Genomic DNA, 15,288 nt, shown 5'->3' with positions numbered 1-15,288 from the left:
CCGTCCTCCCCAAATTTAACATAGTGCAGATATAGCCCTTAATGTGACTGTTTCGGAGACAGGGATGAGAAAGAGGTAATGAAATTGTATAAGGTCATAACAATTGGGCCTTAATCCAATAGAACTTCTGCCTTATAAGTAGAGAGAAAAGTATCAGAGCTCTCTTTCTCTACCATGTGAGGGCACAGTGAAAAATTGGCGTCTGCAAGCCACGAAGATTCCTCACCAGGAACTGAACTGTCCAGCACTTTGATCTTGCAATTTCCAGCCTCCAGTAATGTAAGAAAAGTAGCGTCTGTTAAGTCACCCAGTCTGTGGCATGCAGTTATGGAAGTCCAAGCTGACCAATACAGTTATCTTCTGTGACAAACAATTTGCAGTTGTCATTAAGTTAACAGTATTGACATGGGAAATTAACCTAGATTATTCAGTGGGTCCTAAATGCAATAGCCAGTGTTCTTAAAAGAGACAAGGCAGGAAAAATGGCAGATTAAGGAATTCCACAGAAACACCAAAAAAGCAAGCAGAAATTTTCGGAATCAAATTTTTGTCATAACTCTGAAAAATGTTCAAAGGTTTATAGCAATTAACAAACACTAAATCATAAAAATCATGACTTAATCATGGACTTTCAGTCAGTTCAGTCGCTCAGTCGTATCCAACTCTTTGCGACCCCAAGGACTGCAGCACGCCAGGCTTCCCTGTCCATCACCAACTCCCAGAGCTTGCTCAAACTCATGTCCATCTAGTCGGTGATGCCATCCAAGCATCCCATCTTCTGTCGTCCCCTTCTCCTCCCACCTTCACTCTTCCCCAGCATCAGGGTCTTTTCCAGTGAGTCAGTTCTTCACATCTGGGGGCCAAAGTAATGGAGTTTCAGCTTCAACATCAGTTCTTCCAATGAACATTCAGGACTGATTTCCTTTAGGATGCATTAGTTGGATCTCCTTGCAGTCCAAGGGACTCTCAAGAGTCTTCTCCAACATCACAGCTCAAAAGCATCAATTCTTTGGTGCTCAGCTTTCTTTTTTTTTTTTTTTTTTTTTTGGTGCTCAGCTTTCTTTATGGTCCAACTCTCACATCCATACATGACCACTGGAAAAAGCCATAGCTTTGACTAGATGGACCTTTGTCAGCAAAGTAATGTCTCTGCTTTTTAATATGCTGTCTAGGTTGGTCATAGCTTTTCTTCCAGGAAGCAAGCATCTTTTAATTTCATGACTGCAGTCACCATCTGCAGTGATTTTGGAGCCCCAAAAAATAAAATTTGTATATGTCAAATCCGTAAGTGACCTCAAGCCAAAGCAACAGAGACTTCTGAAACCTCACATAACAAAGGATACACTCTTAAAAAATAGTGTAGAAAACTCTCCGTGAAAGGATTACAACCCACAGCAAGCAACAACAACAACAACAGAACAACCCTGGGAGGAAAAAGATTCTGATCTCTAGAGTTACCACACTATAATATTCTAAAAGTCCAGTTTTCAACCGAAAAATAAGAGACATTTAAAAAACATGAAAGTATGTTTCATTCACATAGAAACAGAAATTAACAGAAGCACAGACATTGGACTTACTGGTGAAAGATTTTAAATCAATTGTTTTAAATATCCTTAAATAATTTAATTAAATATAGAATAAAGGTTTAAAGGAATATTGAGAATGCTTTTTCAACAAATAGAGAATATCAACAAGACAGTATAAATGGAACCAATAGATTTGGAGTCTAAAAGTATAATAAATGACAATTAAACATAGTCCTACAATAAATGTAGGACATGGATGTGTTAGTAATCTTGACTGCTATAATCATTTCACTATATATAAATCTTTGTGTTTTATACCTTACATTTATATAATTTTTATTTTTAAATTAAATTAAAAATAAGTACAAAGATCAAACTTTTTAGATGCCAAAGAAAGTATCTAGTTCAGATACTTAAACTGCTATAAGAAAATACCATAGATTATACAATAAACATTTATCTCTTGCACTTGAAAAAGCTGAGAAGTCCAAGGTCGAGTAGCTGGTCAATTTATATCTGATAAGAGCATCCTTTCAGTCTTGCAGATGGCCAACTTCTTGCTATATCCTCACATGGTGAAGAGAGACAGCTCTTAATGTCTCTTCCTTTCTTTTTAAGGGCATGTAGTCCCCACCTTATTATCTCCCCACCTTCATGATCAAATCTAACTCTAGATGCCTCTCAATGCTGCATCTCCAGATGTCATGGCACTGCGTATTAGGACTTCAACATAGGAACTGGGAGGAAGAGACAAAAACAATTCAATCTGTTGCAGAGGGGAACATAACAGAGTAATAATAATTGTCCTAAATCAGTTTTCTTATTTTAAAAAAATTGAAGTGATTATTCAGTGGCCTGATAGCTTTAAAAAAAATAGGACAAAATAAATATCAGGCTAGATTTCCATAGCCAGATAAACTATTTGAATGTGATGGCAAAATCAAACATTATCAGAGATACAAAAATCAAAAGTTAGTATACTATCCACAGGTGCAGAAGTTCAGGGAAAGTGCTTCCGCAGGAGGTAAGAGATTAATTCATCAGACTGCAGAAATTGGAAGAGGAGTAGAGCATAATTTGTTCTTTCTTTTTCTTCCTTCTTATCTGCAGCAAAGGTGTCTTTTGATCTTCTATCCCGCTTTAATTATGTAGAAAAAGTAATGGTAGGAACTGCTCATCAAAGGAGAGACCACTAATCCTAGGATAAATATTAGGTTAGATTTTCCATAAGCAGACCCAGAGTCAAGGATTTTATTTCATTTCATTTCCCTCGTTTCCAGTGGTTAAGACTCTGCACTTTCACTGCCAAGGTCCCGGGTTCAATAACTGGTTGGGGAACTAAGATCCTGCAAGCTGAGTGATGTGGCTAAAAAAAGGAGAGGGGGATTTCATTCCAAATAGTTGTATGTTAGAGGTAACAGAAGAAAGCACTGATTGAGCAGCAAGCAAGTGAATCAGGAACAGAAGCTTGGCCAATACAGGCGACATGAGTGAGCGTGCTGCCCAGGTGGACGACTAGGCCTCAGTTACCCCAGGGCTCACTTGAAGACCGCATAGACGTGCCTCAGAGCTTTACTACCTGAAAGATGAAGAATCTGAGGGATTTATCACTCTGCCTCTATCTGCCAACTACTGATGGCTGCCACCAGAGAAATTATATGGTTCGTACATAGACTGAACATATTCTAGCAGCAAAAATAAGCCCTCATTGTAAGAGCTGGTACTCTACACAGACAAAATGATTGCCATGGGTTTGTAGATAGGGTACCACTAGCCTATACACGAGGGTAGTTCAAGATCAAAAGAAGCCCATCTTCCTAAAGAGCTAAACCAAAATTTTAAATTATCAGGATAAAAGTTGATTTAATTCCCATCTTTCTTATTCCTGTGCCATATCTGTGTGTTCAGTGCAAACCCATAAAAGAAATAAAGACATTGTCAGTCTGCTAACACTTGCAGTAGCCTAATCTTTGGCTAGAATATTTAAAAGATGGAAAGGTGAAAAAGGAAAATGTTTTGTCCATAAAAACAAAACAAAATTTTAATAGAGACGCTGATGCTGGGAAAGATTGAAGACAGGAGGAGAAGGGGATGACAGAGGATGAGATGGTTGGATGGCATCACCGACTCAATGGACATGAGTTTGAGCAAGCTCCAGGAGTCGGTGATGGACAGGGAAGCCTGGTGTGCTACAGTCCATGGGGTCACAAACAGCTGGACACGACTGAGTGACTGAACTGAACTGATAGTTCAAGTCTCAACAGTCACAATAAATTAAATGGATTAAATCTGCTGTTCATGTACATAAATTACATCTTAATAAAATATGGGGGGGGTGACATGAGTTGCTGAAAAATGCATCCATGTGCTCCTCAACAAACCAAGCTATGTCCCTGTAGGCAGTTGAATTGTTTCTTCCCCAGATACGTGAGGAAAGAAAAGTTAATTGCCCTCATAGGACACCTGCTCCTCCAAAAGCAATGTACCTTTATAACTTTCTCCTGGTTCCCATTTATTAGTCTCTAAATCTTATGATGACACCACATGGCATTATTATCTTTTTTAATGGCATTAGTTTTTAAAGGCTAGACTCCAAGCAGAAGCATTTGTTCACCATTTATTCAGGTGAATGCTAATACATTTTAGTCAACACATTGGCCTTTCCTTAAGCTATTTATAGAGAGTCTTTAAAGACAGCAGGGGAAATGCCCTATGGTAAAAACTTGTATTCATTCTTGTTGAAAGGAAGAGGTATAAGGTCTTTTATAGACCAACTTTCATTTGCTCTTTACAGGCAAAATACTGCAAAGTATGTGGGAGTGACAATTTTATTATTTCTTTTTTAAATGTCATAAATAAAAAGGCTGAACTTGGCAGAAGGTAAAGAACTCTTCCAAATACTCAGAAAAACCCAGTAGATGTGAGACTTGAATTCAAGCTTCCTAGCTCCATATAATTATCTTTTCTTCATTTCTTTATGATTCAGGGACATTGGAACTTTGAAGCAGATCGTGAGAGACAAAATCTCCAAATAATTTTGAGGATGATTTCTGACTTCAGATTCATATTTCAAGATTGACTTTTCCTTTTCTCAAAGAACACGGTAAGCTCCTATATTCAATATTCATTTTTAGTGAAAAATGCAATTCATGCAGAAGCAGTCACATATTTTATGAGTTTCTGAGCTCATATCTGGCTCTTTGAATACTTTTCTGAAGTCATCATATGGATCTAGTATTTAAATGTAAAAATATTTCACTCAGGAGGTAGTACAGTAATATTTAGGATATGTCAAGCTGCTTTCCTTCAGAGACTGAGCAAAAACCTAGATTAAATGATGCTCTGATTCATAAACGCATGTTGTCATAAATGCATGGTCATAAACACATGGTCATAAATGCATGTTGTTTTTATATGCCATGCTCTCCTCCAGGGGATCTTAGGAGCTTATGTGTATATGGATATGAATATGTATGCACAAACTCTCCTTCTCCTGTCTAATCACCTATCTCTCTATCCATCCATCCATCCATCCTCTGTATTTCTATCTGCCTGCCCACTTGTCTGTCTTGTCTGATTTCTGTCTAGCTGAGAGATAAACTAGCACATAAGCATTATGTCAGAGCTGTCACTAATCCCCATAAATGTGATTTGGGAATGGATTCATTCTACATATATGACTTTGGACAAGTTAATACTTCTTTTTGCATTTCTGTTGATTAATAGACACAATTAGGAATTTGGCCACATGATCTATGAAGACACCTCAGATTCAATAATCTCTAATTCTATAGATAATTTATCTATTATATGCTTTTTTCATTCCCATTGTAGCAGTCTAAATAATGGCTTCCAAATATGTCCACATTCTAATACTAGAATGTGTGTTTATGTTCTCTAATGTGGTGACAAGTATTGTGTGCATGTAACTAAATTAAGAATTTTAAGAAGCCGTTATTTTACTGGATTGTCCATTTGGGCCCAATAGGAATTTACCTGTCATCATAAAATATAGCAAATGCTAAATAAGAAATTATAGCTTATACTACGATTTGAGTGATGTGTTTATATACAAATACAATCAATTCAGACACATGAAGGAATGTGTGGAAGGGCCAGGTAGAAAATGGTAACAAGTAGTAGTTACCAGAAAATGAATGCCCTCTCAAAGACTTAATGTACAAATTAATTGACTTAAAACATTTGTCTTGCTCTTGAACAATCTGCAGGGTTAAAGTCAATGCCACAGACATGAATTTTCAACCCTCAGTATCTGCAGTCCAGCTAAAAGTTGACAGTAATGACTCTAAGAATGAGTCTAAGATAGTCATTCAACACAAGCTAAAATGCGTATCAAACTAAAAAAAAGTACTTAAACAAAACAAGTCTTGCAGATCCCTGGCTTCTTGCATAGAGTAGTTGACAAAGCCAATAACATAAGACAGGAAGACAGAGTGGGAAACACTGAAAAAAAGAAAGAAAGAAAGAAAGAAAGGTCCAAGTGGACATAGTGTGTGAAAAAAGTAGAAATCACAAAATAAAACTACAATACTTAAAAACCCATCCACGCCTCAAAGCCCTGCATGTTGTCACCAGCCTTTTCTAAATCAATAGGCTCCATCATTCTATCTTAATTATCAGATTATAGAGAGCACTCATCAGGATGGCACTGAGCCCCCACATTGTCTGAACTGCTTGTCATGATTATTTTATTTAACGCTCACAGGAGTTCTGAAGTAGGTTCCAATATCACCTCATCTTATTGCTAGATAAAAGGAGCTGCAGGAAACTCGGTTTAGGACGATGTCTCCCAGGTCATCAACGGCAGGGTTTATAGGGAGTGCATGCGCCTGTCTCCTCGGAACTCAGTATCTCACCCCAATTCCATCCCTTCCCTTCAGACCTGATTGGCTGGTTGTATTTGTCTCTAATGCTGCATGCATCTCACTGCATCTATACACATATCTGTGACTTACTCTGCTGTGTCATCCCAAGCATAAAGCTTGGTGGAATGGATACCATAATCAAATGAGAATTGAATGAAATTAAAACCAATTCAAATTCGTTAATGTCCTTTACTTTGGAAACCATTCTGATGACTCTAAAGCATTGCTCTCTTCATAGCCATGTAAACTTGAATAAATTACTCAACCTTTCTGTTGCCGTGTTACTAATATATAAATAGTCATAACAACTATCAATTTAATAAGAATAATGAGAGTATTAAAAAATACACGTGAGCACTATAAAAGCATACGCTCTTGGGCTGCTAATCCACTTCAGTCGTGTCCGACTTTTCGCGACCCCGTGGACTGTAGCCTGCTAGGCTCCCCGTCCATGGAATTCTCCAGGCGAGAATACTGGACTGGGTTGCCATGCTCTTCTCCAGGGGATCTTCTGCCCCCAGAGATCCAAGTGGCATCTCTTACCTCTTCTGCATTGGCAAGCAGGTTCTTTACCACTAGCTCCACCTCTTGGAAGACTCAAAAATCTGATTTAGAGATCAATGCACTCCAGGCATATGCCCTTCCAAGCTCATCATCCCTTCCTGTAACTCAGATTTTTCATATAGGAAATTTACATGTTGGAAAGGTGTCCATGAAGAATCTTCTCTGTGAATTCTATTATAATAATATAAAGGTTGTGCGTTTCAATTTCTGTGCAGCTCTTCTTTCTGCATCACTCTCTCCCTTATTTTCATTACGAGAGCATCTTGTGATTCTTAAATCCATGAAGAATAGCACAGAGGTAACCGATTTCATCCTGCTCGGACTCACAGATGACCCACAGCTGCAGGTTCCTCTCTTTGTAATCTTCACCTTCATTTACCTCCTCACTCTGATTGGGAACCTGGGGATGACCACGTTGATCCTGCTGGACTCTCGTCTCCACACGCCTATGTACTTTTTCCTCTGTAACCTGTCTCTGGTGGACTTTTGTTACTCCTCCACCATCACTCCAAAGGTGATGGCTGGGCTCCTGAAAGCAGACAAAGTCATCTCCTACCATGCATGTGCGGCTCAGATGTTCTTTTTCATAGTCTTTGCCACTGCGGAAAGTTATCTCTTGGCCTCAATGGCTTATGACCAATACGCAGCAGTGTGCAAGCCCCTGCATTACACCACCTCCATGACCACAAACAGGTGTGCTTGTCTTGTCGTAGGCTCTTATGCATGTGGTGTTCTGAATGCTTCTGTCAACACTGGAGACAAGTTCAGTCTCTCTTTCTGTGGGTCCAATGTGATCCATCACTTTTTCTGTGATGTTCCAGCAGTCATGACCCTCTCTTGCTCTGAGAAACGCATCAGTGAAATGATTCTTGTTCTTGTCTCAAGCTTCAATGTCTTGCTTGCACTTTCTGTAATCTTGATTTCCTACCTGTTCATATGTATGACAGTTTTGAGGGTGCACTCACAAGAGGGGTACCAGAAGGCTTTGTCTACCTGCGCTTCTCACCTCACTACTGTTTCCATATTTTATGGGACCGTCATCTTCATGTACGTACAGCCCAGCTCCAGCCACTCCATGGACACAGACAAAATCACATCTGTGTTCTATACGATGCTCATCCCCATGCTGAACCCGGTGGTCTATAGCCTACGGAACAGAGAAGTCAAGAGTGCATTCAACAAAGCTGCTGAGAAGGTGAAAGTTTCTCTAGATTTTCTCTTGCTATAGAATCCACAAAAGCTATTTTACCCCTTTTGAATCTGCCCCATGCAATGACTCAAATGATAATGGCCATGGGGAGGGAGGTGGAAGGGGGATTCAGGACGGGAAACACATGTAAACCCATGGCTGATTCATGTCAATGTATGGCAAAAACCACTACAATATTGTAAAGTAATTAGCCCCCAATTAAAATAAATTAATTAATTTAAAAAAAAATTTTTTAAATGATAGTGGCCATCTGGGACAGAAGGATACAGATTTTGTCTCATATTTTTTCTCTCTTTAGTTGAGGAATAGTCCCAACCATTTAAAATGCAGGCAAAATATAATAATGGTTTTTAATGAAATATGTGTTTTTGTTGGCACATTTTATCTAGAGCTAAATAATTATAGTAGTTTAATAAACCAATGCTTCAGTCATTAATGAGTGATTTGGAAAGAGAAAGCATATTCATGTGAAATTTACCAAAGGTAAATAGCCCTATTAGAATAAAAGGATGTATATGATTCACTTATTTTTACCTTAATCTTATGAGCACTAACTCTTCACATTTTGTTTTTAAAATTTCACTGAAAATAATAACAATGCTACCCATTTTTTGGCAATAAATGTTTTTAAATTGTTGATGCCACTCCAACATTTATATTCTACTCAGCTATCTCATGTCCTACCAATATTCAATTCATTCACTCTACTTCATTTACACTGACTTCTACCAAATCTGGACCACTCCAAACTCGCCCTTGTCTCAGCTTCTTTGCACTAATGTTTCCACTGCATGGAATATTCTTCCACTCACTTCAAATTCCTAGTTAAATTTTACCCACTTGGGAGATTATAGAGGCTTGCCATGAGCTACTTTATGAAATAGTCACTTCCCTCCCATGGAGTTTTTTTTCTAAGCCTGCTCTCTCATCTCCATAGTCATTATCAACATGCAGCTCTTATATTTATTTTCTCACCTGTTCATATCTTTTTCTCAACTTGAATGGAAAAGCTCTTTGAGCAGTAGCTTAACCTGGTTATTGCACTGGAAATAAAGCTTTGAAACTTGATTTTTAAATTATTTTACTGAGCATTATGACAACTCCAGAAATTCCAAATTACATAAAAAAAGAAAGCTGCAAAAACTTTAAGGGGAGAATCCACCAATATCCAGTTGACAATGACCCCAATTTCTTGCACGTGCTAACATCTAATAATCCCTATTCTTTTGAAATTCTTCAAACTGCTTGCTCACTTGCAGCCAACCAATCGCTGACAAATGTACCTGAAGACCTCTCCCACTTCTAAAAAACCGTATCTTAATAAACCACTTGTAAATCATACACTGACTCAGTATTTATTCATTTTACTCCACAAGTTGTATGGCACGGCCAAAAACCCCATGGATTTATTTCTGACAGTTCTGGAGGCCAAATGTCAAGGGTCGGTTTCATTGGGGTGAAATTATGGTATGTCTGCAGAGGTTCCCGGAGAAGGCAATGCCAACCCACTCCAGTACCCTTGCCTGGAGAATCCCATGGGCGGAGGAGCCTGGTGGGCTACAGTCCATGGGGTTGCGAAGAGTCGGACACGACTGAGCAACTTCACTTTCACTTTTCACTTTCATGCAGTGGAGAAGGAAATGGCAGCCCACCCCAGTGTTCTTGCCTGAAGAATCCCAAGAACGGGGGGAGCCTGGTGGGCTGCCATCTCTGGGGTCGCACAGGGTCGGACACGACTGAAGCGACTTAGCAGCAGAAGCAGCATCTTTACATACTCCCAGCCCAGCTCCAGTCATCCCATCGACGCAGACAAAACGGCGTCCACGTTCTGTACGATGTCATCCCCATGCTGACTCCCGTGGTCTGCAGCCTAAGAAACAAAGAAGTCAAGAGCGCTCCTAAGAAAGCTGTTGAGAAGGCAAAATTGTCTCTAGGTTTCACCTCTTAAAGGTGTAGAATCGCCAGTAACCTACATAATTTCTGTCAGATCATCTCCATGCATTAAATCATATTTTACTGCTCACACTGCATGAAAATTACGGAGATAATACCTTTCTTCTCAAAACCTGTCACTGAGAAAAAAGAAAATAATGTGTCCAGATAAATAATATCTGAATGAGGATGGCGAAAGGAGACCTTGAGGTTTTTTAGATCTTGTTTGTCATAAATTTTATTAATTATCCTTGATTTATTCATATGGTCATATTTTCTCTACCATATTCTATGCAAGTGTATTTATAAGAGAGGGATCAAACTCATCAAAAGAAGCACATGAAAGGATCTTGTGTATGCACATACACACAGGTGTGAGAAATTTGTTAAAGGAGTCAAATGGACCATAGCTAGTTTTTAGTTAAAAATAACTAATTATGCTATCAGAATATAAATTTAGCGTTTTTCACTTCTCTAGCTTAAAAGGCTAGTGGAATTCTAAAATGAAGAAAAACATGATATAGATTTTTTTTAAATAAAGATATACATTTTGGCTCTTTTTTGTTGTCTCATGTTTTTTCTTAACTGAAGTAGAGTTGATTGACAATATTAATCATATTGCCTTCAGGTGTATGGCACTGTGATTAGCATTTTTTCAGAGCTATGCTAGCACAGCGTCATAAAGGAGTTCATATTTCTGCCTTCAGTAAGTCATTTGGTAGGAAAAGTATGGTCACATTATAATTTTCAAAGGCGAGAAAACCAGAGAGCACACACTAAATATAGCTTTATACTGAAGTCTCTGATATAACCCATTTTATTTCAGCCTTCCCTCTTATTTGTCTGACCAACTCTTTTTCATGTATTTGTTCAACTCTAGTATCAGGTAGAGCTATTCCAGGATTGTCAGCTGGTACCCAATTCAGTCTTGTCATAGAGTTCCTTTTACTTTTAGACTATGGGTTTGACAATTTCCAGTCAATACATTTTTTCGACATTAGCTGAATCTTTGTTTCCCCTCCCCTTTCAGGGACTTAGATTCTTTTGTAATAGTCTTCATTCTATCCTGGGGTTTTCCAACCTCCAAATTGATTCCATTTGTTTGTTTGTAACGTTAACAGGTCACTCTTCATGACAAGCAGTTCTATGGGCCTTGATGAATGCATACATTCATGTATCTGCCACCTCGAAAACATACAGAATAATTTCATCACTCAAAAATTCCCGTAGTGTCCCTTTTATAGACAATAGCTCCCTGTTCCCCTAGCCCCTGATTACCACTGAATTATTTTCCATCTCTACAGTTTTGCCTTTTTCAAAATGTCATACAAATAGAATCTAATAATGTGAAGTGTTTTGGTCTCTTTTTCTTATCAAAAGTGAAAGTGAAAGTTGCTCAGTTGTGTCCAACTCTTCGTGACCCCATGGACTATACAGTCCACGGAATTCTCCAGGCCAGAATACTGGAGTGGGTAACCTTTCCCTTCTTCAGGGGGTCTTCCCAACCCAGGGATCGAACCCAGGTCTCCCACATTGCAGGCAGATTCTTTACCAGCTTAGCCACAAAGAAAAACACTTTAAAATCATCTATGTTTTGTAGAAATCAATAGCTCACCTCTTTTTTATTACTGGATAGTATTCCAGTTATATCTATAAATACCACAGTTTGTTTAGCTATTCATCTTTAGGGGTATATCTGTTTGCTTCTAGTTTGGGTGAATCTCAGTAAAGCTGCAATAAACACTGACAAACAGGATTTTGTGAAACATAAGTTTTCAGTTCACTATGGTAAATACTTAAAGAGTGCAAGCACTGGATCATACGGTAAATCCATACATAATGTTATAAGAAATTGCCAAACTGTCCTGAAAAGTGATTGTACCTTTTTGCATTACCATAGCAAATCAATGAGTGAGGTTCAAATCTTTACTAGTATTTAACACTATCAGGATTTTTTGCCATTTTAACAAATTCAGAGTAGTATATCTTTGTGGTTTCAATATTTATTTTCTTAATGAAAAATTCTATTGAGCACAATTATGTGTACTTCTCATCTGTATATATTCTCTTGTAAAGGTTCAGATCCTTCACGCATTTTTAATTGAGTTTTTTTTTTTATTTTGCCTTTAAAGGACACTCTATATATTCTATAAAACAAATCCTTTATACAGTGACATCAACAAGGTAAGAGAGTATATTTATCCTCCCAAGTGAAACAACAGTTACATAGATAACTGCAGACAGAAATAGCTCTGGGAGGGCTCAGGAGTCCAATTAAGAATCTGCAGTAACACAGTGAAGGATAAAAAGTGGAGAATAAGTACAGAGAAAAGGTCACCGGGGGAGACTGGCAGAGACGAGGCGTCTGGCTAGGAACAGAGGGGAGTGTTGATGTCAGGGTCAGCCACAGGCTGAGTGCCCCTGGCTGCGGTGCCCACCTCGAGGACCCCACGCAACCCCTGCCACTCCCCACAGCTTTTGCGATGGGGGGCCCCCGTGAACCCCAGTGTTCATTAATGTAGATTCCACAGAGGACTCCTGCCACTTACGCCACTGAGGTGACCAGCAGCTGCAGACTCTGGAGAGGGAGACACTGAGCCCACCCCCGGACGCCTGCCCCAGGGGAAGAGCCAGGCTGGACTTCTCTGAGCCCTGGGCTCACGCCCGCCTCCAACCCTCCACTTGCCGTGGACCTTGGAGCCAACCCTTCTTGGACCACTGGTTCTGGGGCAATTCTCCCTGTGTCTGCACTCAAGATTCGGGCTCCATGGCTGTCTGCACACACCACACTTCAGTCTCCAGGACCCCTGGCAGTGAAGGCTAGCCCGCACCCGGGACGGCAGGATGTGAGCTCCGCACCCCAGACCCCAAGTACCCAGCCACTCGGGGAGCGCCCACAGCAAAGGCGCTCAGAACCGCCATTGCACCGGGAACGTCCCCACTCATACAGAGCTCTGGACACAGCCCTGAACGAGCGGACCTCAAGTGTTCTCAGGCAGAGAAACCAATGGTAACTCTGAGAGGTGATGAATATGCTAATTATCTTATTATGGCAATAATTTCACAATTTTACCCCTATATAAACATTACATAGTACACCTAAAATAGACTGAATTTTTATCATTCATCCTCAATAAAGCTGGAAAAATGTAAATAATCATTTATATGTAAATTGAAAATATTATATGCAAAGAAATGTGATTTGCAAATATTTTCTCCCAGCCTATGCTTTCTTTTCTAGAACAAAAATTCTAATATTGATAAGTAAAATTTGTCACTTTGCTCTTTCAGAGACCATCCTTTAGACGGTAAAGAATCCGCCTGCCATGAGGGAGACTTGGGTTCAATCCCTTGGCGGGGAAGATCCCCTGGAGGAAGCCATGGCAACCCCCTCCAGTACGCTGGCCTGGAGAATCCCCATGGACAGCGGAGCCTGGGGTCCGTGGGGTCGCAGAGAGTCGGACACCGCTGAGCGGCTAAGCGCACAACACAGCTCTGACAAATTCAACGCCAAGCTCGAAAATTCCCCGTCTTCTTCTGTATTTCTTGTGAAAGTTTTATAATTTTATGTTCCACATTTAAGTGGTATCCATCTTGAATTAATTATTGTTTTAGATATCAGGTACACTTTGAAGTTCATTCGTTTTTGTATATAGACATCAACTGTTGCTGCACTATTTGTTAAAAAGAATATCACTTTTCCGTTTAACTGCTATGGCAAAGACTAGTTTGCTATGTTGTATGTTTCTATTGACGAAATCTCTATTCTGTTCAAATGATTTATGTGTCTGTTGTTTCACCAAAATACACTTTCTTGATTAATGTAACTTTCGAGTAAGTCGTGAAATCAGTTAAGGAGCATATTTCAACTTTATTCTTCTTTTTAAGAATTACTTTAAGTATTCTAGTAGCTCTACCTCTTCATATGAATCTTTCAGCTTGAATGTTTCCAAAATTCTTGCTTGAATTTTTCTTGAGATCAGATTGAATCTGTAGATAAATATGAAGAAGCTGATATATTAAAGTCTTCCAATCCATGAAAAATATATCTATATGTATATACACACATACTTGTCTTCTTACTATACATCTATAATATTTCTTATCAGATACATGATTTGCAAATATATTCTCCCATCCTTGGGTTACATACTCACTTTAGTGATGGTATAATTTGAAATACAAACGTTTTTACTGTCGATACAGTCCGATTTACTTTTTCTTTTATTACTTAAGTTTCTGCTGTTTTATGTAACAACCAACTGCCAAACTCAAGGCCACTGTATCAGTTATCTAGGGCTGCCATACCAAGTACCACGAACTCGATAGTTTACAACAACAGAAATTTCTTCTATCACACAGGTCTGCATGTCTGAAATTAAGATGTCAGCAAGACTACATTCTTTCTGAAACCTGTAGGGAAATTTGTCCTTGTTATCCTTAGTCTGTAGTGGTTTTATGGCAAACTGTGGAGCTCCTTGGCTTGAAGTTGCCTAACTACAAGCCTGAGCTTGGGCACTGACGGAGGGGGGCAGTGGCCACGCCAGAGCAGCTCCAGGGTGTGAGGCGCGGGCACTGGTGCCCTAGACATGGGGCACAGCCACAGAGCTAGTGTCTGCAGAAAGACCGGGCAGCGAGCAAACGCTGCTCTGGGGCCCAGTGCGTGGCATTCCTTCTGCAGCGTCGGCCCCAGTGTCCTGGGTGTGGGCACTTATGGAGTGGCTGTATGATTGCGATAGATATAAAATAAGTGGAGAGAAATTAAAGACGTAAATAAGTAGAAAGGCATCTGATGTTCATGGGAAGGAAAACAATATTATTAAGATGTTAATGCTACCCAAAGTGATCTCAGTTCAGTTCAGTTCAGCCACTCAGTCATGTCTGACTATTTGTGACCCCATGGACTGCAGCACACCAGGCCTCCCTGTCCATCACCAACTCTTACAGCCTGCTCAAACTCAAGTCCATCAAGTCAGTAATATCATTCAAACATCTCATCCTCTGTTGTTCCCTTCTCCTCTTGCTAGCATCTTTCCCAGTATCAGGGTCTTTTCCAATCAGTCAACTCTTCACATCAGGTGGCCAAAATATTGGAGTTTCAGCTTCAGCATCAGTCCTTCCCATGAATATTTGGGACTGATTTCCTTTAGGATGGATTGGTTAGATC

General features: G+C 39.5%; 1 protein-coding gene across 1 annotated transcript; it reads left to right on the top strand.

The window, feature by feature from the left end:
* The first annotated feature begins 64 nt into the window (after window positions 1-64).
* LOC122449381 (olfactory receptor 5B2-like) lies at window positions 65-13,135 on the top strand. The gene is made up of 4 exons (XM_043480890.1): window positions 65-75; window positions 2,520-2,553; window positions 7,266-8,174; window positions 12,878-13,135. Exons 1-4 carry the CDS (start codon window positions 65-67, stop codon window positions 13,133-13,135), a joined length of 1,212 nt encoding a protein of 403 aa, XP_043336825.1.
* The last annotated feature ends 2,153 nt before the right edge of the window (window positions 13,136-15,288 follow it).

The sequence above is a fragment of the Cervus canadensis genome, chromosome 11 (assembly GCF_019320065.1).
Source record: "Cervus canadensis isolate Bull #8, Minnesota chromosome 11, ASM1932006v1, whole genome shotgun sequence".
Lineage (NCBI taxonomy): Eukaryota > Metazoa > Chordata > Mammalia > Artiodactyla > Cervidae > Cervus > Cervus canadensis.
The sequence above is the reverse complement of the archived record's forward strand: the minus strand, read 5'-3'. Positions and strand labels throughout refer to the sequence as shown.

Coding starts and splice junctions, on each gene's coding strand:
- LOC122449381 (XM_043480890.1), top strand. Junction 2,554..7,265: donor GGAAAGTGCTTCCGCAGGAG/GTAAGAGATTAA, acceptor AAATCCATGAAG/AATAGCACAGAGGTAACCGA. Junction 8,175..12,877: donor TCAACAAAGCTGCTGAGAAG/GTGAAAGTTTCT, acceptor TCTGCACTCAAG/ATTCGGGCTCCATGGCTGTC.